We start from the raw sequence: 26,594 nt of genomic DNA, 5'->3' as shown, positions 1-26,594 counted from the left end.
AGCAGAATCCTGAGAGGATTCTGAAGCAGAATCCTGAGAGGATTCTGAAACAGAACCCTGAGAGGAATCTGGAACAGATACTTGAGACGATTCTGAAGAAGAATTCTGGGAGGATTCTGAAGCAGAAACCTGAGAGGATTCTGCAGCAGAATCCTGAGGGGATTCTGAAGCAGAATCCTGAGAGGATTCTGAAGCAGAATCCTGAGAGGATTTTGAAGCAGAATCCTGAGAGGATTCTGAAGCAGAATCCTGAGAGGATTCTGAAGCAGAATCCTGAGAGGATTCTGAAGCAGAATCCTGAGAGGATTCTGAAGCAGAATCCTGAGAGGATTCTGAAGCAGAATCCTGAGAGGATTCTGAAGCAGAATCCTGAGAGGATTCTGAAGCAGAATCCTGAGAGAATTCTGCAGCAGAATCCTGAGAGAATTCTGCAGCAGAATCCTGAGAGAATTCTGCAGCAGAATCCTGAGAGAATTCTGCAGCAGAATCCTGAGAGAATTCTGCAGCAGAATCCTGAGAGCATTCTGCAGCAGAATCCTGAGAGGATTCTGAAACAGAACCCTGAGAGAATTCTGCAGCAGAATCCTGAGAGGATTTTGAAGCAGAATCCTGAGAGGATTCTGAAACAGAACCCTGAGAGGAATCTGGAACAGATACTTGAGACGATTCTGAAGAAGAATTCTGGGAGGATTCTGCAGCAGAATCTGGAGACGATTGTGAAGCAGAATCCTGAGAGAATTGTGAAGCAAAATTCTGAGAGGATTCCGAAGCAGATTCCTGAGAGGATTCTGAAGCAGATTCCTGAGAGGATTCTGAAGCGGAATCCTGAGAGAATTGGGAAGCAGAATCCTGAGAGGATTCTGAAGCAGAATCCGAAGAAGATTCTGAAGCATAATCTTGAGAGGATTTTGGAGCAGAATTCTGAGTGAATTATGAAGCAGAATCCTGAGAAGATTCTGAACCGGAAACCTGAGGAGATTCTGAAGCAGAATCCAGAGAGGATTCTGGAGGAAAATCCTCCGTCTAGAAATTCATTCAGGTATTCTCATAAATTTATCCATAAATTTCAGGTATTTGTCTAGGAATTTGTTCAGTAATTTTTCGAGATGTTTTTGTGACTATCTTCAGATTTGCATCAAGCACTTATGGATTTTATCAGTAATACTCACATAAATGATAAAGAAATTTTCTCAAGGATTTCTTGCGGTTTCCGTTACACCTCTCTGGAAAGGGAGAGGAAGGGAGAGTAGAAAACAATTCGTTCTCGACTTAAATACTGAGAAAGCCACCCGAAACATCGATCAAACATCCAGTCGAAACCCTCATGAAATCTCTCTGGAAATTTATTTGAATTTCGTTCTAAAAACTTAACCTGAATAATTTCAGATATTGTTTCAATATTGAGTTTAAAAATGATACACAACCGACTCCACCGTGTTTCACCAGCCCAAATACATAGGTGAATCCTCCAGCTTCCGCGAGTCAAATAAAAATTACAAAATTATCCGCACAGTAATTGCTGGCGATTATGCGCCAACGGTTCGACAGCCATCGGGTATGTTTCTCCGCTAATATCCAACACCTGTCCGCAAAGAGCGGCGAGGGTAATAGGAAGCTACTCATCGTGGATGCATTTTTCGCACATTTTCCACACGATCGATCGACTCAATCGACGACGACGACGTTTGCGGTGACGTTCATTGGGTAATCGGGTCACGACCCTTTCATTTGGTTGGATGTGGGATTGTGTCAGAAGGGGATGACGACGAAGACAGCGACGACAACTGCGCCGGCTGATGAGTAGCAGTTGAATCGGTCACGATTTAGCAGGAAAATGAGATGTTTTCAACTGTGGTGGAAAAACGGTGTCGTAATTTGGATACAATGTATGCGGTTGATGTGGCATAATGGATGCTGGAAGTGATTTTCATTGACCTTAAGTGACATCGGCTCCGTTATGTTTGTTGGCACTTGAGCTCAACAAATACTGGAGACAATAGAAGAGTATTTGATATCAAATTTCAAGGGTAATCAAAGCATCAATGATAGAAATGAAACCTTCGTTCGCGATCGCAAAGATATCTGCTACCAAACGTATTGGTGAGCTCGTTTCATGTTATTTTGTATTCGTGAGCAGTGTTCATCAACAGATTTTGTATCACCGTAGTGAAACTGAACAATGCTGATTTTACCCGCTACCTCAGAAGGAGTTCCCAAAAAAAGTATTCAACCAAGTCGATCTACGCACGATTTCATCGTTCGAAAAACTCGACAAAAATGAACGACTGTAATTAAAAAAAAATCTACCTCTTGTGTTCAACTTTCCCTTTCTTTCATCAGCCAGGAAACGCTGGAGGATGTTAACACCACGTAGGTACAAGAATACTTTTAACAACAGGTTCTCTTACCTGGCTTGGTACTTACCTCCTTGCATCCATGTATCATTTGTAAATCTTCGAACGTTTTCGATACACATTGGGGAGATCGGGGTATAACGTCTTCTCCTAAGAAATGACTCATGTTTACCCACAGAATGCACGAAAACGGTAAAAATACGCCGCCTAATGTAACTCACTTTGAAATTAGGTGGCTTGAGTGTTGCATGCATCACGGCGTTTACCGGCTGCCACTCAAAGGAATTAATGCACATTTGAAAGGTTCTTATTTTCTGCTCTGTGTTACTGCTGTCATACTGTTCGAATACCAACGGCAGGAGGACGGCAACAGCCGGTACATTTAACCTCCTTGTCGCATTTTAACCGATTCCCCTTTTACGGCTACTTTTTGGTGCCTGCGAAGATCCGTTCAGCAGTGGGCAGTTTAAAAGTATAGAAGTCATTTCGTGGTTTCTTCAGTTCTGATGCATCCATCATGGTACGCAGAAAGCTGATAGACTACGACTGCGACGATTCGGTCGAGACCATTGGATCCGGACCTGCTGCTGGTAGACAAGAAACAACTCGCAAGAAGGCACAACATAAACCGCCAAATAACGAAAAGTCATCCACGTTCTTGCAATATGGGGCATTTCTGTGTTTTGCATTGGAAGTTCTTATTTTGCTCTTCGCCATCAGTAAAAATGCGAATGTCGAACAAGGAAGCACGGCAACGGAGACAGTACAACAGACACCACTGGACAACTTGGAACAACCAGCAGCCGTAGCCGCCACGAATCTGGCAGCAACCGAAATGGTTGCACTGGAACGGCTGCAGGCGGTCAACGAGCAGCTCATGAAAGCCGTTTCTTTAGCGCAACAGGAGAAAGCTGAGCTGGCGAGGGAACTGGTCAAGACACGGAAACAGCAATGGGCACAGTTGGCGTTGCTAGGTATACCACTATTCGTTGTATATATTGTCAAACGTTATTGGCCTCCTGAAGAGGGGTCATGTTTTGTGGTATCCTATCTGTTTTAGTGATTGAGTCGCCCCAGATAATCTTTTTATGAAAACCAGGTTGAGGAATTCGAATTACCAGAAATTTCATGTGAACAATAAATGCCTTCGACAGTGAATCGTGTTTGTTCTATTATTTTCAGCCGAAAATCTTCATGAATCGTCTAAAAACAAGTGAAGGTGATAGAAAACCTTGAACGAGGTTTCAAGTTTAATTCCTCTCGATATACGAGAAAAATTTTCCTCGAAATCCCGGGAAATTTTCCCTCAAAATTCCAGGAGGTTTTCCCTCGAAATTCAGGGAGGTTTCCCCTCGAAATACCAGAAAGATTCGAAATCCTGGAAGGAATTCTCTCTCTCGAAATCCCAGAAGGATATCCTGGAAGATATCCTGGAAGAATTTCCCTCGAAATCTTGAAAAAATTTCCCTCGAAATCCTGGAAGGATTTCTCTTCGAAATCTTGGAAGGATTTTCCTTCGCAATCCTGGAAGGATTTCCCACGCAATCCCGGGAGGGTTCCCCTCGAAATACAGAGATGATTCCCATCGAAATCCCGGGAGGATTTCCCTCGAAATCCCGGGAGGATTTCCCTCGAAATCCCGGGAGGATTTCCTTTGAAATCCCGGGAGGATTTCCTTCGAAATCCCGGAAGGATTTCCCTCGCAATCCTGGAAGGATATCCCTTCGAAATCCTTGGAAGGATTTCCCTCAAAATCCCGGACGGATTTCCCTTCGAAATCCCGGGAGGATTTCCCTCCAAATCCTGGAAGGATTTCCCCCGAAATCCTGGGAGGATTTCCCTCGAAATGCCGGGAGGATATCCCTCGAAATCCTGGGAGGTTTTCCCCCGAAATCCCGGGAGGATTTCCCTTGAAACCCCGGGAGGATTTCCCTCGAAATCTCGGGAGGATTTAACTTGAAATCCCGGGAGGATTTCCCTCAAAATCCCAGCAGGATTTCCCTCGAAATCCTGGGAGGGTTTCCCCCAAAATCCCGGGAGGATTTCCCTCGATATCCCGGAAGGATTTCTCTCGAAATCCTGGGAGGTTTTCCCCCGAAATCCCGGGAGGATTTCCCTCGAAATCCTGCACGGAGAAACAAAAGTACCCAAAAGTGAGTTCAATCCACCCAACTTCGAGGTTGCGTGCGGGAAGCCAATTTTGAGTTGATGGAGTTGATGTTGAGGTAGGTAGTTTGCATTTAGGCGTATTCGGCCAAAGTACCTAAAGTCAAGGTTCTTTTTACTCAACCGTCAGTTAAATTTACTCAACTTTCGGTTCTATGTCACATACTCAATTTTGGCTTCCCGCATCGAACTCTCAAAGTTGGTTTGTTTTGCTATTCACTCTTTGACAACAACAAAGAGAGCGAATGAAAGAGGATGCAAAAAAGAACTCAAAAGTGAGTTTAAAAATACTCAAATTTGGGTTTTCTTGTTTTTCAGTGTGGAAGGATTTTGTGGTGACGAGTGTCTTTCGTTCACAATGCACTCGCGCGCATACATGCACCTGCGTGGAGGCATATCACCCGACCCACTCTGCGCAGCACAACAGCAGAATAGTTAGTCTGATTTACACACTCGCGCTTGCCAGACGCGGTTACCACAAGTGGCGACGAGGATAAAAAAAAATCAAGTTCTGCCGCGTGTGAAGCGATTTCGGGCTTTTATAATTATTGATTTGATTGTTGCATGTATTCTGTGTTGATATATTGTAAAGTGTATGCAAAATTTTAGTTGTGTGGAGCTTAGAAAAGAAAAAAATCATGTGATTATCCTTCATTCGAGAAAAAAATGATATATTTATTGGTGGAAAATGCAAGTAGATCGTGAAAGAAAAAGAATAGTAGAAATTTAATCGTGAAAAAATGAAGAAATAAAGGTATTAAAGTGAATAGTTTTGATTTTGAAGTAGAGTTTTGGAATAAGTAACGGAAAAAAAGAAAGCAACGATGTGACGCCGTTTGCATCGTGGGTTCTTTGTGCAGGAAAAAAAAAATGCGATGACCTTGAGCCATTGTTCCATGCGCGCGGCATGCAGAGAAGTGTTTATACAGAGAATGTGCTAGTGATCAGCCGCAGGTGAGCATGGTAACACAGCTCGTGCAACTGTGTGCCTGTTTCTGTTGTATTAAGGTTTGGAATTTTGAATTACTGCAACACTGCAAGATGCGGTGATGTTCAGTAGAAGAATACAGTGAGTATTGCTTGTCGGCGTTGCTCCGGATGCACCGGTGCGATGAAGGATGCGGTTTTTTTTTACTAAGAGGTATGTAGGTACTTTAATATAATTAAACCTGCAGGAATGATAGGAGAGTACGGGTGCTTTCGATGCATACGGAATGTAGTTGAAGTGTTGAATCGGTATTTAGTAATTGTTGAGGTTTATGACAAATGAAATGTTGTCTCGCCGTTTTTTGGAAGAAAGGTGAAATCTGACAAAGTTTAATTTTGTGAATGCTCATTTCCACCATAAACTTTAAAGAAATCGTGATTAAATTCACTAATGATGAAGGAAAAAAAAATACTTTGAAATGTTGTGATTAAATTCACTCCTGTTATTATCATTTTATTCAATGAGTGCATTCACCAAATGTGCCGCTGTGTTATTAAGAATGCCATGCTTCTTCTTCAAGTTTTCAGCGCCTATTGAATCATGTTGCTCTCCGTACATTTTATAGGCAACAAAATGGAAAACACCAAATTGATGTATGATGAATTTCTTATAAGTCGATGGTAAAAAAAAAACTAATTTCGATAACTGCCGCTGGGTTTGACGCTTTCGGTTGGTATCGGATGGTACGTTATAGCTATCAATCCATAGTTGACAATTGTCATTCTATCCACAATAAAGAAAATGTCAAGACTTTAAGACAAACTCATCCAGTCATAGTGTCCTGATTTTGAACTACATTCAACAAATATCCCAGAAGGTCAGCGGTTGTTCATGCAGTTTGTTCAAAGCTGCAAGCCTCCCGGGGAGGTTGATTGCATCAACGGATTTTAATTATTCTCGCCACGTAGCGAATATTTCTGGAAAGTTTTCCTCACGTTTCGCATGTCATGTCATGTATTTAAATATTAGTTTATCGTTGGGACATAGTACAGGACTTGGTTAGTTTCACAGGAAGTGCATGAACAATATTTATGATTGGATTCACTTGGAAACCACAGATACGTGATTCAATTCACTAATAAGATAATGAGAAGGACGTGAATATGCCAATGGTAACAACCATTGAAGAGACCGTGATTGAATTCACTTGGAAACTACGGATAGGCAATAGTCATGTGATTGAATTCACTAACAATGTGATGGAATTGGCTAATGAGTTACAGAGAGACCGCATGGGATGAACTGTGATTAAATTCACTGATTGACCGTCTGAGCACACAAGGAGTTGTGATTGAATTCGCTTTAATGCGGATGGAGAAAGAAGTGTTTTGAATAGGAGCAGAACAGAGGTGCTGGAGTTAACTGAGAATGCAAAGAAGGAGCACATATCACAACGAGGCTGGCGAGGGGCTGTCCAGCGAGATCCTGTCGAGAGAGCTTTGGTTCGAATCGTGGTCCTGTGGAAGACCTTTTTTTGAATTGTATTTTTTAATGCTTTCCTAAGACATGCAATATTTCTTGATATTTGCTACCAGGGCTGCTAAGTATCAGTCTCAGTTACTGTTTTTCAGCCGAAAATGAAAGGCAGCAGAGGTTGTTTTCAGTTCCACGTTGTGAGAACTGACAAAGTCCGAGAGCTTCTTTTATGAGTGACCCTACCAAGTATCATTCCCAATTATCCACAAACTGCTCAAGTTAACAGGCCATTCGTCTCAAGCGGTGGCTTGTGAGAGTACTCTACTCACTCTATATGCCACCACTTGTGAAAACACTCACCTTCAGAAATAGAATGAAATTTGGCGCTGTCAGTTCTCGCTTTCAGCATACTGCGTGTCGGTGTGAGTACATTGCTCATTTCTCTACCGTGTTGTCGACAGGAATACAGCAATGACAGGAGTACAAAAACAGAGAAAATGGAAAAAGCAAAATATCGCAATCATAAAGCACTGTAAAAAAAAATAGGAGCTCTCTGTTCCACACGAGTTCAAAAGGTACAGCGGATCAACCGGCACAGAGGGCTCACCGTTTATGGATGCTGGCACTGTGCATGGAACCAATGGAACATTTGGCAAATAGGCTGGCTCCGTTCAATGAGTGGCCCAGCGTCTGAGGGAGGAAGAAACATTGAATATTGTGATTGAACTGGCAGGCATCAGGAAAGAGACAGAATTGTTTTTCATATCTTGTCTTGGATTGGATTTGTGGTAGCGCATTTGTTCTAGAAGGTGTTATCAGGATGATCATGCCATCAAGCGGCCTCTTGCAATGAGACTAGTGCTGTTTTGTTCCTTTGCTACGTTGGCAGTGGTAGTCGGACGAGTTATGTGACGAATTTCGCGCCAACTCGACCAGCGGTTGGCAACACCCTCTCAGAATCGAATGAAACTTGGTGGGCATAAAGACTAGGTTTTTATAAGCAACTTTGCATACTTAAATTTTCGAAAATTTTCAAGAGTAACATTTGAAGAGGGCCTAACTTTTTTTCGAAGAATTTTTTAAAATCGATGTAACTCAAAAATGACAAGACCTATAGAAAAGTGTTGTATGGGGGACTTTTAGAGAATTGTCCAAGCTTTCATGAAAAAATATTTTAAAAATTCTAAATACATTTTTACACGCTAAAAAATATATTTTTAAAATTAAAAGTCAATTTACAGAAAATGCCCACTTTTTTATGTTTTGTAATTTTTTTTCTAAGAAAGTCAATATTGTTGCCTAACTTTCCTCCATACATCACAAGATGGGCACTTTTAAGGAAAAAAAGTTTTTCTAACAAAAACTTTTTCATGTTATTTTTTTAGCGTGTTGCGCATTAACTCGTACAGGATGTATCAAGAATCCTTATACCCATTTAATAACACTCAATGGGCATTACAACTTTGTTTGATTGGGTGCCTTCTTTTTCTTGGCGTTACATCCCAACTGGAATAGAACCTGTTTCTCAGCTTGTTTTGATATCTGAATGCTTAAAACAGCATTCTGTTTGCTGAAATTGTATTATTGTGTGTCTAGAACCAGTGAACTAACATCATTATTAGAAGCGAATGATAAAGAATCGGTTTTATTTCAACAATGGCTAACCACTGATCGATGCAATTTGGGAACTATTACTAAGACTATAGACGAGTTTGTTACGTATTTTGTAGAAAAAGTTGATAAGCTTATAACTCATGATTTCATTTATAAAGAACAATCCTCATTTTTGCGGGATAAAAAATAATCTCTTAAACAGGGTGAAGTATTAACAATTTGTGACTTTTCAGAAAATTATTCATTTATCATTCAAAATTCAGCTCAAGCTTACCATTGGAATAATTCTCAAGCTACCATTCACCCCTTTGAAGTGTACTACAGAAAAGAAAATAAGTTGGAAAACTTGAGCTTTATAATAATATCTGAAGTACTTACACACGATACAACAGCAGTTCAGTTATTTATATCAAAACTGCTGGATTTCATTAAACAATCGATTGATTTCTCAAAAATTACTTTCATGTCAGATGGAGCAGCAGCTCATTATAAGAACAAATAAAAATTTGCCAGTTTGTGCAGTTTTCGGTCCAATTATGGATTGGAAGCAGAATGGCACTTCTTCGCAACTTCACATGGCAAAGGTCCATGTGACGCTGTTGGAGGTACTCTCAAGCGAATGGCAAAACGAGCAAGTCTTGCTCGAGATTATGGAAACACAATCACAACTCCCCGAGAACTGTATGACTGGGCAGTTAAACAGTCAGATATACATATAACAAAATTGAATTTCTGCTTTATTTCAAATGAACAATATGCAAAAAATGACGGATGAACTTAAAGAACTATACACATACAGTCGCGTAAAAACAATACCTGGTACACAAAAATTTCATTCATTTGTGCCAATTTCTGAAAATCAAATTGAAGCGAAGAAGTTTTCGAATTCAAAAGATAATCCAAAAAAGTTTACTTTGTTTCAGATAGACTAAAGATCTAATATTCAAAAAACGTTACAATAGAATGTATAAAAGAAGGATGTATATATTGTAGAAAAGAAAATAATTGAATACACATATACATATGTACATATTTCATCAATACACAAGCGTTTTCATTGATATAAAACCCTAAAAGCAAATTTATCTTGAGCCCTTTCCAATATCAAGCACGTTTTCAATGTCAAGCACGTTAAGATATTAAAAAAGTAGTTGAGCCCATTAAGTTTTAATGGATTGTCATTAGGATTCTGGATACATTACTGTACGATTTAATGCACAACACGCAAAAAAAATAAAATGAAAAAGTTTTTTTTAGAAAATTTTTTTTCCTTAAAAGTGCCCATCTTGTGATGTATGGAGGAAAGTTAGGCAACTATATTGTCTTTCTTGGGAACAAAAATTCAAAACATAAAAAAGTGGGCTTTTTCTGTAAATTGACTTTTAATTTTGAAAAGATATTTTTTAGCGTGTAAAACATTTTTTTATATTTTTTAAATATGTTTTCTTGAAAGCTTGGACAATTCCCTAAAAGTCCCCCATACATCACTTTTTTGTACAACTTATCATATTCGAGTTATATTTTTTGTGAAAAAAACGGCTAATGCGCAACACGCTAAAAAAACTAACATGAAAAAGTTTTTGTTAGAAAAACTTTTTTTCCCTAAAAGTGCCCATCTTGTGATGTATGGAGGAAAGTTAGGCAACAATATTGACTTTCTTGGAAAAAAAAATTCAAAACATAAAAAAGTGGGCATTTTCTGTAAATTGACTTTTAATTTTAAAAATATATTTTTTAGCGTGTAAAAATGTATTTAGAATTTTTAATATATTTTTTCATGAAAGCTTGGACAATTCTCTAAATGTCACCCATACATCACTTTTTTGTACATCTTATCATATTCGAGTTATTTTTTGTGAAAAAAAAAACGGTTAAAGAACTTTGACTCTTTTTAAATGTTAGTCTAGGTTAATTTTGAAAAAACAAAATACGCAAAGTTGCTTGAAAAGGTGAAGTCTTGAAACCTACAAAATTTCATAACATTCTGAGGGGGTGCTGCCAACCCCGAAGACGAGTTGGTGCGAAATTCGTCATGTGTATTATTTGTTTCTGTCTTGTATTGTCTCGGTAGCTGCTTCGTTGGAGTGGTTGAACGAGGGAGAGGGAAGGAATGAACCATGGATCCAACTGGATTGATAGCTCCAATTATGAAATACAGTCGATTTTTTTGCATGTCAAGTCCGAGCACGCACATTTTGCTCTAGGCTGGCACATGTTCAGATCTTTATTATTGTGGTTAAAGATACTGCTTGACCAGTCTTGTTAGCGATCACAGTTTTTGGCACCTTTTTGTCGATATTCGGCTGCCTTTGTCTCCCACATTCGCAACACAAGCGATCAAACTACTGTACGGAACAAAAATGTCGAGTGAATGCGCTTGACCACGATTGCGTCTTCGGGAGATGGTTCGGTTTTTGTTATTCCTGTCTTTCCCATAAAGAGAGCTGTTTTGGGTAAATGTATGTGTCGTAATCAATTTATCACACACGAATAAACTAATATTATACCAATCTTAATCAAAATTGGCTGAAATCTTGCAAAAAGCTGGAATTAGACAAATGTCATCGTGTCAGACGACGTTGATTTGATCCACTTTTTTGTTTATTGATCTTCGTTCTGCCGCTCGTGTTGTGTGTAAGAGGTAGCGGTCGCGCTCGAATGAAACAAAGCAAGCTGACACCCGACCGCGGTAACGAAACGAAGGTAGTGAAAAGTGTCGAATGTTTACAAGCCTGCTGCTTGACAAATGCGTAAGTCAGAGTGCCTGGAATCTAAGGCTACAGCACAAAGTGCAATGCGGGTCTGAGCCATCATGAATACTCTACTTTTTCTTTGGAGCAGATCTTTAGACTATCAGACTCAAATGGTAACATCTTTTGGACAAAATTTGGAGATTGTTGCGTAAATGTTGGTGGATGTGTTCATACAAAGTGAATTTCGCCTCTGGAAGCTGTCCGTTTGCAGCTTTATTCATGTAATGGTCTGTTCGATTTGATGTGTTGCAAGTTCGAATTCAAGAGTGATTTGATAGAGTGGAGTAGAGTTTTATGATTAAAGCCACACTGTTTGGAGCGCTTGTACCAAACAGTGTCCATACAGGACTCTGTTATGAGCGTGATTAGTTGTATCTAGCCTGTGGCCGAAGTTGTGGATAAGCGAGTGTTCGACAAGACGTAATAATGGTTTCTTTGGATTCCTTAATCGTGGAGTGTCTCCGTATGCAGTTGCAAGATTGTCATTGGCAGAGGGCGATGTCAGTTGGTTTGCAGATGCTCGAACACTTGACAGAGAAGCAGGTATTGTCCTAGTTAGTACGTTACGCCGGGAGAAGGAGAGATATCTGCCCTTTAAGAGTAGGTCGGTATGGTGAGAACTCGTGATTGAATTCACTGGAAGCGTGTTGCTGTGATTAAATTCACTGAGGGTGTACAAGTAGCAATAGTTTCGATTACAGGAATCTATTGTGGAAGATGGTTAGTGTGGTAATTGATTTCACAGAGGTGAATATCCGTTCAACCTGAGAAAACCGAGAATGAATTCAGTAAAGCGTGAGATCAGTAATTGGATCAGTAATTGGATTGTTCTGCTGCGAGAGGGTGTTGGGCTACGGAGTTCATCGATAATGTTGTGGAGTTGTGCGGAAATGCGGATGGCCTTAGAAAAGGGGTTCAATATCAACTTTGGAAGGTTAACACAAGAGCTGCACTACAGCGGTCACATAGAGCGGACACAAAAAGAGCGTCTATCGGAGGAGGTGTTCAATTGGAAAACAAAATATGCCGTTGTCTTCATGCCAGCCGCTTCACATGAAAAAAAATTGCGACTACAAAGAATATTCATGGCATCGAAGTCGTATGGTTGGTGTCATCATTCATTTGGCAGTGCTATGACATGGAACGCGGGTTCGATTGTCAACGCAGTCGTCAGGGGAGGTGTTTGACTGTGCGTTGCATGCTATTATGTCGGCTGGTGTCGTGCTTCCTTCAAAGACAAATGGGAAGTCGTACTGTAAGCATTGAACGTGTTGTCGTTTTTGCATATACAAGTAACATTCAGTGCAACTGAAAGCATTTGACTAGACCAAAACGGAACCACAATTCAACGATTATCAATAATAAGGGATAGTTCGTTGAAATATAAGATGACTAAGGCGAGAAAGTCACGTGTACAGAAGATAATATGAACAGTGAACCTACAGGGGATAGACAAAATGATCGGGACAGGCAAAATTTTCCCTTCTCAAAAAATATTCAAATAGCTGTAACTTTTCGAAAAGTGCATCAAATATTCTCAAATTTTTACTGTAAGTGGATCAACTAGTTGTGTATCAGTGGACAAAATTTGGAAAAGAACGGGCTATTCTGCACGAAGTTATGAAGATTCTAGAAAAAGGTATATTTATCCGATAGCCAACTTTGAGCTGTTATATCTCCGGATTCAATGAACCGAATGCAATGAAATTTTGACCCTTTATGACTTATATAATGAGCTTTGAAAAACTTCTGACTTAACTTAAAATTCTTAACACGGAAGAAAATTATAACGATTAGACTATTTTTCTAATAAAACACCAAATTTTCCTAAATTTCAACATCGTTTCAAAATTCAAGATGCTAATTATAGTTCATTTATATTCCCTCTAATTATCTTGAACATTAATAAGTTTTGAATGAAAGTAACAACATAGCCTGCAATTCATTGAGAAAGTAATGGGATGCATATTAAAAATGAACCAATTTACTGAAAAATCATAAAATAAATGAAATCGTTATAACTTTTACTCTTGTGAATAATTTCAAGTTGTGTCAAACGTTTTTCAGAGCTCATTATATAAGTCGTAAATGGTCAAAATTTCATTGCATTCGGTTCATTGAATCCGGAGATATAACAGCTCAAAGTTGGCTATCGGATAAATATACCTTTTTCTAGAACCTTTATAACTTCGTGCAGAATAGCCCGATCTGTTTCAAATTTTGTTTACTGATACACAACTAGTTGATCCTCTTACAGTAAAAATTTGAGAATATTTGATGCACTTTTCGAAAAGTTACAGCTATTTGAATATTTTTTAAAAAGGGAAAATTTTGCCTGTCCCGATCATTTTGTCTATCCCCTGTATACCTGCTAAAGAAAAAACACCTCCAGAGTGTTTGAACTTAGAACTGTGTTTACTGTTGCCATTGGACAGATGGCCAGGATAACGGGTCAATGGTATCCTTGATTAGGGAACACATTTTATTGTAAAGAGTGAGAGACGGAGCAGGTCTGCTGAAATTCGGAAGTGTTGGTCTGGCGATAACATCATATTGTCTGAAGGATGGTGGAATGCCGATCAGGGGAATCATTGGAGGTTCAAGGAGTACCAATAGGTGTAGTTTATTCATGGAGCGCGGCATCTTGTCACTACACTGATTTGGTGTCTATCCAATATGGTGTTTAGACGGTTTTGATACTCAACGGTTTCAAGGATTAGTCGGGCTTTAGAAAATTATAAGCCAATGCACAATTTCAGTTTATAGAAAGGGGGATGTGGTGACGAGTGTCTTTCGTTCACAATGCACTCGCGCGCATACATGCACCTGCGTGGAGGCATATCACCCGACCCACTCTGCGCAGCACAACAGCAGAATAGTTAGTCTGATTTACACACTCGCGCTTGCCAGACGCGGTTACCACAGATTTCAACCGAAATCCTGGGAGGTTTTCCCCCGAAATCCCGGGAGGATTTCTCTCGAAATCCCGGGAGGATTTCCCTCGAATTCCTTCCAGGATTTCCATCGAAATCCTGCGTGGTTTTTCCTCAAAACCCTGCGAGGATTTTCCTCGAAATCCCGGGAGGATTTCCCTCGAAATCCCGGGAGGATTTCCCTCGAAATCCTGGAAAGATTTCCCTCAAAATCCTGGAAGGATTTCCCTCGAAATCCTTGGAAGGATTTCCCTCGAAATCCTTGGAAGGATTTCCCTCGAAATCCTTGGAAGGATTTCCCTCGAAGTCCTTGGAAGGATTTCCCTCGAAATCCTTGGAAGGATTTCCCCCGAAATCCTGGAAGGATTTCCCCCGAAATCCTGGAAGGATTTCCCCCGAAATCCTGGAAGGATTTCCCCCGAAATCCTGGAAGGATTTCCCCCGAAATCCTGGAATGATTTCCCCCGAAATCCTGGGAGGATTTCCCCCGAAATCCTGGAAGGATTTCCCCCGAAATCCTGGAAGGATTTCCCCCGAAATCCTGGAAGGATTTCCCCCGAAATCCTGGAAGGATTTCCCCCGAAATCCTGGAAGGATTTCCCCCGAAATCCTGGAAGGATTTCCCTCGAAATCCTTGGAATGATTTCCCCCGAAATCCTGGAATGATTTCCCCCGAAATCCTGGAAGGATTTCCCCCGAAATCCTGGAAGGATTTCCCTCGAAATCCTGGAAGGATTTCCCTCGAATTCCTGGAAGGATTTCCCCCGAAATCCTGGAAGATTTCCCCCGAAATCCTGGAAGGATTTCTCCCGAAATCCTGGAAGGATTTCTCCCGAAATCCTGGAAGGATTTCTCCCGAAATCCTGGAAGGATTTCCCCCGAAATCCTGGAAGGATTTCCCCCGAAATCCTGGAAGGATTTCCCCCGAAATCCTGGAAGGATTTCCCCCGAAATCCTGGAAGGATTTCCCCCGAAATCCTGGAAGGATTTCCCCCGAAATCCTGGAAGGATTTCCCCCGAAATCCTGGAAGGATTTCCCCCGAAATCCTGGAAGGATTTCCCCCGAAATCTTGGAAGGATTTCCCCCGAAATCCTGGAAGGATTTCCCCCGAAATCCTGGAAGGATTTCCCCCGAAATCCTGGAAGGATTTCCCCCGAAATCCTGGAAGGATTTCCCCCGAAATCCTGGAAGGATTTCCCCCGAAATCCTTGAAGGATTTTTCCCGAAATCTTGGAAGGATTTCCCCCAAAATCCTGGAAGGATTTCCTCCGAAATCCTGGAAGGATTTACCCCGAAATCCTGGAAGGATTTACTTTTGAAATTCGGGGAGGATTTCCTCGAAATCCGGCAAGGATTTCCCTCGAAGGCCGGGAAGAATTTCCTTCGAAACCCGGTAAGAATTTCCCTCATAATTCGGGAAAAATTTCCCTCGAAATCCTGGAGAGATGTACCTCGAAATCCTGCAAGGATTTCCCTCGAAATCCTGCAAGGATTTCTTCTCGAAATCATGTAAGGATTTCCCTCGAAATCCTTGCATTTCGAGGGAAATCCTTGCAGGATTTCGAGGGAAATCCTTGCAGGATTTCGAGGGAAACTCTTCCCGAATTTCGAGGGAAATTCTTACCGGGTTTCGAAGGAAATTCTTCCCGGCTTTCGAGGGAATCCTCCCCGAATTTCAAAGGGAAATTCTTCCCGAATTTCAAAGGAAATATGTCTCGGATTTCGAGGGAAATCCTTCCCGAATTTTGAGTGAAAGAACTGCATGCGGAAATCTCAGAAGATTTTAAAAACACATTTGCTCCGACTGTACCCCCTGTGTCGGCAGCCTCGATCGTTCGGAAAAACCTATTCAGGTAAACGATTGTTATCTTTGAAGATTATTCTTTCCTTCTGCTCTCGGGATTTACGTCGGATGGTGCATATGAACAGGGCAAATTTACATCTAACAATCGGGGGATAAGAACGGTCGGCTGTCTGTCTTAAGCCAGGTATTTCTTATACATAAATTGAACATTTCTGTGCCTGTGAAGGTCGGCCGACCATTCAAGAGGGTTCAAGAGTTTTGCAATCGACTTCGAGCGTTCATTAGTCTTCGATCGATCATGGATAGCAGCAAACCAGAAGTCTACGATAGCGATGACTCGCTGTTTGAACTGATCGAATGCGGTAGATCGGCTACGAGTCGTGCAGCCGCATCGTCGAAGGATGTTGATAGGAAAGAGTTCAAACGTTCAAGTGAAGTGAGTGATATCATGTACCAAACCGTTGCAATGGCTAAGGAAATTCGTGAGCTGCTGCTTAAAGTATCCAAGATGGCTGATGTCCAGGAAAAGGATGCTGAAACGAGGAAGCTGGTAGAGGAGACACTGGAGAAGGGCGAGGATGCCTTTTTGTACATACCTCCTAAGAACCATGAGACTGCATCAAAATCTCGTGAGTATATTACATATTCTACATTCATGGTGAGTCTAATTATGTTGTATTTTTTTTCAGAATCTCCCATTCCGACTGACTCGATTGAAGAAAAGAGCGACGATAACAAGAATGAAGCAAAAGCATCCGACACACAGAAGTTTGAAGGTGAAGCTCGAGGCGAAAAGGCTCAACCTGAAAACGCAAAGAGGGAAAATGGCCAATCGGAGGACGATGACAGTGATGATTCGGTGTTTGGGATCATCGGATCCGGTAGATATGAAAGACGTCCTCCTGCTCCAAGGATATACGTTTTGCCGTTCATACCATCGAAGAGTGTTGTTCGAAATGAAACAAGTGAGACCAACCATGAACATGAAACAAGCCAAACCGATGCGTTGACTAAGGAAAGTTGTGGGATGCTGCCAAGAGTTTCTGAGTTGTCTAACATTGAGGAAAAGAAAGATGGCAAGCCAAAGCTGGTGCAGGAGACGGCAAACGGTGAGCTTTCCGATGACGATGATGACTATTGGTACTACACAAACCCTGAAATAATCAATAAAGGCATGGATGGAGTAAGCCGTTCAATGGAGCCTGTGCAACCACGTTCCAGCGGATTGGGTGAAGTCAAGAACAGGTTCGAGGAACTGTCGCGTGAGATCCCAGCAATAGCCATTGAGTACGCATCTACCAACGAAAGCAATGACGGCGACGGCGAGGAGGTAAAGCTAGTGGAAGAGACACAACAGACAGTAGGCGGTGAGCAAACGCGTGAAATCGTTACAGGAGTATCAGACGGACAGAAGCATGCAGCAGAAGTCCATAAGACGGCACAACACGACGAAAGCGATGATGCCGTTTTCGAAGTCATCGAAACGGGACCTTTCATAAAACCTCGTACCGTTGAGATAGAGTGCAAGGCGATGAAACAAGCCGAACCAGCTCGTCAGCTCCATCCAACAAGAGTTGAATCTTTGCCAACTGAAGAAGAAGAAACAGATGATGAGGAAACGATCACGAAGAAAGCAGGCGAAGTGTTGGTTGGTAATCCAGAGAGCGTTCGAGACAGAACAGAAGACGAATTGGAATTTTTTCAGACGGCAACGATTTTTGAGCAATTTTGTTTGATTTCGGCAACCATTGTGGCAGTATTTTTAACCGGCATCCTTCTATTCAATATTCCTTTCACACGGAGTTTGACTAACGAATCCACCGAAACTATCGAACAAGGACAACAGCTGGCCCTAGACTTCGATGAACATCCCGAGGCCGAGGAAGTCAGTGGCATTGCTGAACTACTGCAACAACTGGAAGCGACAAACGAGCGAATCAAGGAGTACTTTGCTGAAGCGGATCGGAAGAGCACAGAGCTGGCAAAGGAACTGGACGAGACGCAGCAATACCAATGGTTGCAGTGGGCAATTATCTTCTTTCTTATATGCTTACGTTTTGTTCTAGATTAATTTCCAACGCAATTATGATTCAAGAACTTCCAGAAATTTGAAATGGAAAATAAATGTCCAAGACACTTTATCGTGTTTGTTTCATAATTTTAAGCCGAAATTCTTCAAAAAATAGATTGACTTAGGATAACAGAATCATCCAGAAATTCTTTAAGAAACTCCTACATGAAATCTTTCATAAAAATAAGAAGAAGTTCCAGGATTTCGGGGGAAATCCTTCCAGGATTTCGGGGGAAATCCTTCCAGGATTTCGGGGGAAATCCTTCCAGGATTTCGAGGGAAATCCTTCCAAGGATTTCGAGGGAAATCCTTCCAAGGATTTCGAGGGAAATCCTTCCAAGGATTTCGAGGGAAATCCTTCCAAGGATTTCGAGGGAAATCCTTCCAAGGATTTCGAGGGAAATCCTTCCAAGGATTTCGAGGGAAATCCTTCCAAGGATTTCGAGGGAAATCCTTCCAAGGATTTCGAGGGAAATCCTTCCAAGGATTTCGAGGGAAATCCTTCCAAGGATTTCGAGGGAAATCCTTCCAAGGATTTCGAGGGAAATCCTTCCAAGGATTTCGACGGAAATCCTTCCAAGGATTTCGACGGAAATCCTTCCAAGGATTTCGAGGGAAATCCTTCCAGGGATTTCGACGGAAATCCTTCCAAGGATTTCGAGGAAAATCCTTCCAAGGATTTCGAGGAAAATCCTTCCAAGGATTTCGAGGAAAATCCTTCCAAGGATTTCGAGGGAAATCCTTCCAAGGATTTCGAGGGAAATCCTTCCAAGGATTTCGAGGGAAATCCTTCCAAGGATTTCGAGGGAAATCCTTCCAAGGATTTCGAGGGAAATCCTTCCAAGGATTTCGAGGGAAATCCTTCCAAGGATTTCGAGGGAAATCCTTCCAAGGATTTCGAGGGAAATCCTTCCAAGGATTTCGAGGGAAATCCTTCCAAGGATTTCGAGGGAAATCCTTCCAAGGATTTCGAGGGAAATCCTTCCAAGGATTTCGAGGGAAATCCTTCCAAGGATTTCGAGGGAAATCCTTCCAAGGATTTCGAGGGAAATCCTTCCAAGGATTTCGAGGGAAATCCTTCCAAGGATTTCGAGGGAAATCCTTCCAAGGATTTCGAGGGAAATCCTTCCAAGGATTTCGAGGGAAATCCTTCCAAGGATTTCGAGGGAAATCCTTCCAAGGATTTCGAGGGAAATCCTTCCAAGAATTTCGAGGGAAATCCTTCCAAGGATTTCGAGGGAAATCCTTCCAAGGATTTCGAGGGAAATCCTTCCAAGGATTTCGAGGGAAATCCTTCCAAGGATTTCGAGGGAAATCCTTCCAAGGATTTCGAGGGAAATCCTTCCAAGGATTTCGAGGGAAATCCTTCCAAGGATTTCGAGGGAAATCCTTCCAAGGATTTCGAGGGAAATCCTTCCAAGGATTTCGAGGGAAATCCTTCCAAGGATTTCGAGGGAAATCCTTCCAAGGATTTCGAGGGAAATCCTTCCAAGGATTTCGAGGGAAATCCTTCCAAGGATTTCGAGGGAAATCCTTCCAAGGATTTCGACGGAAATCCTTCCAAGGATTTCGACGGAAATCCTTCCAAGGATTTCGAGGGAAATCCTTCCAGGGATTTCGACGGAAATCCTTCCAAGGATTTCGAGGAAAATCCTTCCAAGGATTTCGAGGAAAATCCTTCCAAGGATTTCGAGGAAAATCCTTCCAAGGATTTCGAGGGAAATCCTTCCAAGGATTTCGAGGGAAATCCTTCCAAGGATTTCGAGGGAAATCCTTCCAAGGATTTCGAGGGAAATCCTTCCAAGGATTTCGAGGGAAATCCTTCCAGGATTTCGAGGGAAATCCTTCCGGGATTTCGAGGGAAATCCTTCCAGGATTTCGAGGGAAATCCTTCCAGGATTTCGAGGGAACTCCTTTCAAGGATTTCGACGGAAATCCTTTCAAGGATTTCGACGGAAATCCTTTCAAGGATTTCGACGGAAATCCTTTCAAGGATTTCGAGGGAAATCCTTTCAAGGATTTCGAGGGAAATCCTTCCAAGGATTTCGAGGGAAATCCTTCCAAGGATTTCGAGGGAAATCCTTCCAAGGATTTCGAGGGAAATCCTTCCAAGGATTTCGAGGGAAATCCTTCCAAGGATTTCGAGGGAAATCCTTCCAAGGATTTCGAGGGAAATCCTTCCAAGGATTTCGAGGGAAATCCTTCCAAGGATTTCGAGGGAAATCCTTCCAAGGATTTCGAGGGAAATCCTTCCAAGGATTTCGACGGAAATCCTTCCAAGGACTTCGAGGGAAATCCTTCCAGGGATTTCGACGGAAATCCTTCCAGGGATTTCGACGGAAATCCTTCCAAGGATTTCGAGGAAAATCCTTCCAAGGATTTCGAGGGAAATCCTTCCAAGGATTTCGAGGGCAATCCTTCCAAGGATTTCGAGGGAAATCCTTCCAAGGATTTCGAGGGAAATCCTTCCGAGGATTTCGAGGGAAATCCTTCCAAGGATTTCGAGGGAAATCCTTCCAAAGATTTCGAGGGAAATCCTTCCAAGGATTTCGAGGGAAATCCTTCCAAGGATTTCGAGGGAAATCCTTCCAAAGATTTCGAGGGACATCCTTCCAAGGATTTCGAGGGAAATCCTTCCAAGGATTTCGAGGGAAATCCTTCCAAGGATTTCGAGGGAAATCCTTCCAAGGATTTCGAGGGAAATCCTTCCAAGGATTTCGAGGGAAATCCTTCCAAGGATTTCGAGGGAAATCCTTCCAAGGATTTCGAGGGAAATCCTTCCAAGGATTTCGAGGGAAATCCTTCCAAGGATTTCGAGGGAAATCCTTCCAAGGATTTCGAGGGAAATCCTTCCAAGGATTTCGAGGGAAATCCTTCCAAGGATTTCGAGGGAAATCCTTCCAAGGATTTCGAGGGAAATCCTTCCAAGGATTTCGAGGGAAATCCTTCCAAGGATTTCGAGGGAAATCCTTCCAAGGATTTCGAGGGAAATCCTTCCAAGGATTTCGAGGGAAATCCTTCCAAGGATTTCGAGGGAAATCCTTCCAAGGATTTCGAGGGAAATCCTTCCAAGGATTTCGAGGGAAATCCTTCCAAGGATTTCGAGGGAAATCCTTCCAGGATTTCGAGGGAAATCCTTCCGGGATTTCGAGGGAAATCCTTCCAGGATTTCGAGGGAAATCCTTCCAGGATTTCGAGGGAAATCCTTCCAGGATTTCGAGGGAACTCCTTTCAAGGATTTCGACGGAAATCCTTTCAAGGATTTCGACGGAAATCCTTTCAAGGATTTCGACGGAAATCCTTTCAAGGATTTCGAGGGAAATCCTTTCAAGGATTTCGGAGGAAATCCTTTCAAGGATTTCGAGGGAAATCCTTTCAAGGATTTCGACGGAAATCCTTCCAAGGATTTCGACGGAAATCTTTTAAAGGATTTCGACGGAAATCTTTTCAAGGATTTCGACGGAAATCCTTCCAGGATTTCGAGGGAAATCCTTCCAGGATTTCGAGGGAAATCCTTCCAGGATTTCGAGGGAAATCCTTCCAGGATTTCGAGGGAAATCCTTCCAGGATTTGGAGAGAAATCCTTCCAGGATTTGGAGAGAAATCCTTCCAGGATTTCGAGGGAAATCCTTCCAAGGATTTCGAGGGAAATCCTTCCAAGGATTTCGAGGGAAATCCTTCCAAGGATTTCGAGGGAAATCCTTCCAAGGATTTCGAGGGAAATCCTTCCAAGGATTTCGAGGGAAATCCTTCCAAGGACTTCGAGGGAAATCCTTCCAGGGATTTCGACGGAAATCCTTCCAGGGATTTCGACGGAAATCCTTCCAAGGATTTCGAGGAAAATCCTTCCAAGGATTTCGAGGGCAATCCTTCCAAGGATTTCGAGGGAAATCCTTCCAAGGATTTCGAGGGAAATCCTTCCAGGATTTCGAGGGAAATCCTTCCGGGATTTCGAGGGAAATCCTTCCAGGATTTCGAGGGAAATCCTTCCAGGATTTCGAGGGAACTCCTTTCAAGGATTTCGACGGAAATCCTTTCAAGGATTTCGACGGAAATCCTTTCAAGGATTTCGACGGAAATCCTTTCAAGGATTTCGAGGGAAATCCTTTCAAGGATTTCGGAGGAAATCCTTTCAAGGATTTCGAGGGAAATCCTTTCAAGGATTTCGACGGAAATCCTTCCAAGGATTTCGACGGAAATCTTTTAAAGGATTTCGACGGAAATCTTTTCAAGGATTTCGACGGAAATCCTTCCAGGATTTCGAGGGAAATCCTTCCAGGATTTCGAGGGAAATCCTTCCAGGATTTCGAGGGAAATCCTTCCAGGATTTCGAGGGAAATCCTTCCAGGATTTGGAGAGAAATCCTTCCAGGATTTCGAGGGAAATCCTTCCAAGGATTTCGAGGGAAATCCTTCCAAGGATTTCGAGGGAAATCCTTCCAAGGATTTCGAGGGAAATCCTTCCAAGGATTTCGAGGGAAATCCTTCCAAGGATTTCGAGGGAAATCCTTCCAAGGATTTCGAGGGAAATCCTTCCAAGGACTTCGAGGGAAATCCTTCCAGGGATTTCGACGGAAATCCTTCCAGGGATTTCGACGGAAATCCTTCCAAGGATTTCGAGGAAAATCCTTCCAAGGATTTCGAGGGCAATCCTTCCAAGGATTTCGAGGGAAATCCTTCCAAGGATTTCGAGGGAAATCCTTCCGAGGATTTCGAGGGAAATCCTTCCAAGGATTTCGAGGGAAATCCTTCCAATGATTTCGAGGGAAATCCTTCCAAGGATTTCGAGGGAAATCCTTCCAAGGATTTCGAGGGAAATCCTTCCAGGATTTCGAGGGAAATCCTTCCAGGATTTGGAGAGAAATCCTTCCAGGATTTCGAGGGAAATCCTTCCAGGATTTCGAGGGAAATCCTTCCAGGATTTCGAGGGAAATCCTTCCAGGATTTCGAGGGGAAATCCTTCCAGGATTTCGAGGGGAAATCCTTCCAGGATTTCGAGGGGAAATCCTTCCAGGATTTCGAGGGGAAATCCTTCCAGGATTTCGAGGGGAAATCCTTCCAGGATTTCGAGGGGAAATCCTTCCAGGATTTCGAGGGGAAATCCTTCCAGGATTTCGAGGGAAATCCTTCCAGGATTTCGAGGGAAATCCTTCCAGGATTTCGAGGGAAATCCTTCCAGGATTTCGAGGGAAATCCTTCCAGGATTTCGAGGGAAATCCTTCCAGGATTTCGAGGGAAATCCTTCCAGGATTTCGAGGGAAATCCTTCCAGGATTTCGAGGGAAATCCTTCCAGGATTTCGAGGGAAATCCTTCCAGGATTTCGAGGGAAATCCTTCCAGGATTTCGAGGGAAATCCTTCCAGGATTTCGAGGGAAATTCTTCCAGGATTTCGAGGGAAATCCTTCCTGGATTTCGAGGGAAATCCTTCCAGGATTTCGAGGGAAATCCTTCCAGGATTTCGAGGGGAATCCTTCCAGGATTTCGAGGGAAATCCTTCCAGGATTTCGAGGGAAATCCTTCCAGGATTTCGAGGGAAATCCTTCCAGGATTTCGAGGGAAATCCTTCCAGGATTTCGAGGGAAATCCTTCCAGGATTTGGAGAGAAATCCTTCCAGGATTTGGAGAGAAATCCTTCCAGGATTTGGAGAGAAATCCTTACAGGATTTCGAGGGAAATCCTTCCAGGATTTCGAGGGAAATCCTTCCAGGATTTCGAGGGAAATCCTTCCAGGATTTCGAGGGAAATCCTTCCAGGATTTCGAGGAAAATCCTTCCAGGATTTCGAGGGGAAATCCTGCCAGGATTTCGAGGGGAAATCCTTCCAGGATTTCGAGGGGAAATCCTTCCAGGATTTCGAGGGGAAATCCTTCCAGGATTTCGAGGGGAAATCCTTCCAGGATTTCGAGGGGAAATCCTTCCAGGATTTCGAGGGGAAATCCTTCCAGGATTTCGAGGGGAAATCCTTCCAGGATTTCGAGGGGAAATCCTTCCAGGATTTCGAGGGGAAATCCTTCCAGGATTTCGAGGGGAAATCCTTCCAGGATTTCGAGGGGAAATCCTTCCAGGATTTCGAGGGAAATCCTTCCAGGATTTCGAGGGAAATCCTTCCAGGATTTCGAGGGAAATCCTTCCAGGATTTCGAGGGAAATCCTTCCAGGATTTCGAGGGAAATCCTTCCAGGATTTCGAGGGAAATCCTTCCAGGATTTCGAGGGAAATCCTTCCAGGATTTCGAGGGAAATCCTTCCAGGATTTCGAGGGAAATCCTTCCAGGATTTCGAGGGAAATCCTTCCAGGATTTCGAGGGAAATCCTTCCAGGATTTCGAGGGAAATCCTTCCAGGATTTCGAGGGAAATCCTTCCAGGATTTCGAGGGAAATCCTTCCAGGATTTCGAGGGAAATCCTTCCAGGATTTCGAGGGAAATCCTTCCAGGATTTCGAGGGAAATCCTTCCAGGATTTCGAGGGAAATCCTTCCAGGATTTCGAGGAAAATCCTTCCAGGATTTCGAGGGGAAATCCTGCCAGGATTTCGAGGGGAAATCCTTCCAGGATTTCGAGGGGAAATCCTTCCAGGATTTCGAGGGGAAATCCTTCCAGGATTTCGAGGGGAAATCCTTCCAGGATTTCGAGGGGAAATCCTTCCAGGATTTCGAGGGGAAATCCTTCCAGGATTTAGAGGGGAAATCCTTCCAGGATTTCGAGGGGAAATCCTTCCAGGATTTCGAGGGAAATCCTTCCAGGATTTCGAGGGAAATCCTTCCAGGATTTCGAGGGAAATCCTTCCAGGATTTCGAGGGAAATCCTTCCAGGATTTCGAGGGAAATCCTTCCAGGATTTCGAGGGAAATCCTTCCAGGATTTCGAGGGAAATCCTTCCAGGATTTCGAGGGAAATCCTTCCAGGATTTCGAGGGAAATCCTTCCAGGATTTCGAGGGAAATCCTTCCAGGATTTCGAGGGAAATCCTTCCAGGATTTCGAGGGAAATCCTTCCAGGATTTCGAGGGAAATCCTTCCAGGATTTCGAGGGAAATCCTTCCAGGATTTCGAGGGAAATCCTTCCAGGATTTCGAGGGAAATCCTTCCAGGATTTCGAGGGAAATCCTTCCAGGATTTCGAGGGAAATCCTTCCAGGATTTCGAGGGAAATCCTTCCAGGATTTCGAGGGAAATCCTTCCAGGATTTCGAGGGAAATCCTTCCAGGATTTCGAGGGAAATCCTTCCAGGATTTCGAGGGAAATCCTTCCAGGATTTCGAGGGAAATCCTTCCAGGATTTGGAGAGAAATCCTTCCAGGATTTCGAGGGAAATCCTTCCAGGATTTCGAGGGAAATCCTTCCAGGATTTCGAGGGAAATCCTTCCAGGATTTCGAGGGAAATCCTTCCAGGATTTCGAGGGAAATCCTTCCAGGATTTCGAGGGAAATCCTTCCAGGATTTCGAGGGAAATCCTTCCAGGATTTCGAGGGAAATCCTTCCAGGATTTCGAGGGAAATCCTTCCAGGATTTCGAGGGAAATCCTTCTAGGATTTCGAGGGAAATCCTTCCAGGATTTCGAGGGAAATCCTTCCAGGATTTCGAGGGAAATCCTTCCAGGATTTCGAGGGAAATCCTTCCAGGATTTCGAGGGAAATCCTTCCAGGATTTCGAGGGAAATCCTTCCAGGATTTCGAGGGAAATCCTTCCAGGATTTCGAGGGGAAATCCTTCCAGGATTTCGAGGGGAAATCCTTCCAGGATTTCGAGGGGAAATCCTTCCAGGATTTCGAGGGGAAATCCTTCCAGGATTTCGAGGGGAAATCCTTCCAGGATTTCGAGGGGAAATCCTTCCAGGATTTCGAGGGGAAATCCTTCCAGGATTTCGAGGGGAAATCCTTCCAGGATTTCGAGGGGAAATCCTTCCAGGATTTCGAGGGGAAATCCTTCCAGGATTTCGAGGGGAAATCCTTCCAGGATTTCGAGGGGAAATCCTTCCAGGATTTCGAGGGGAAATCCTTCCAGGATTTCGAGGGGAAATCCTTCCAGGATTTCGAGGGGAAATCCTTCCAGGATTTCGAGGGGAAATCCTTCCAGGATTTCGAGGGGAAATCCTTCCAGGATTTCGAGGGAAAATCCTTCCAGGATTTCGAGGGGAAATCCTTCCAGGATTTCGAGGGGAAATCCTTCCAGGATTTCGAGGGGAAATCCTTCCAGGATTTCGAGGGGAAATCCTTCCAGGATTTCGAGGGGAAATCCTTCCAGGATTTCGAGGGGAAATCCTTCCAGGATTTCGAGGGGAAATCCTTCCAGGATTTCGAGGGGAAATCCTTCCAGGATTTCGAGGGGAAATCCTTCCAGGATTTCGAGGGGAAATCCTTCCAGGATTTCGAGGGGAAATCCTTCCAGGATTTCGAGGGGAAATCCTTCCAGGATTTCGAGGGGAAATCCTTCCAGGGTTTCGAGGGAAATCCTTACAGGATTTCGAGGGAAATCCTTACAGGATTTCGAGGGAAATCCTTCC

At 42.9% G+C, this 26,594-nt stretch overlaps 2 protein-coding genes across 2 annotated transcripts in view; one reads left to right on the top strand and one right to left on the bottom strand.

The window, feature by feature from the left end:
- Positions 1 to 26,594, bottom strand: part of LOC109397859 (uncharacterized) — a 469,989-nt gene that overhangs the window by 268,523 nt on the left and 174,872 nt on the right. The gene's annotated exons all lie outside the window — the stretch shown is intronic.
- Positions 15,923 to 18,244, top strand: LOC134284860 (uncharacterized). Its single transcript, XM_062844306.1, has 2 exons — positions 15,923 to 16,658; positions 16,719 to 18,244. Exons 1-2 carry the CDS (start codon positions 16,328 to 16,330, stop codon positions 18,098 to 18,100), a joined length of 1,713 nt encoding a protein of 570 aa, XP_062700290.1. The 5' UTR covers positions 15,923 to 16,327; the 3' UTR covers positions 18,101 to 18,244.

This window comes from Aedes albopictus, chromosome 1, assembly GCF_035046485.1.
Source record: "Aedes albopictus strain Foshan chromosome 1, AalbF5, whole genome shotgun sequence".
Taxonomy (NCBI): domain Eukaryota; kingdom Metazoa; phylum Arthropoda; class Insecta; order Diptera; family Culicidae; genus Aedes; species Aedes albopictus.
The sequence above is the reverse complement of the archived record's forward strand: the minus strand, read 5'-3'. Positions and strand labels throughout refer to the sequence as shown.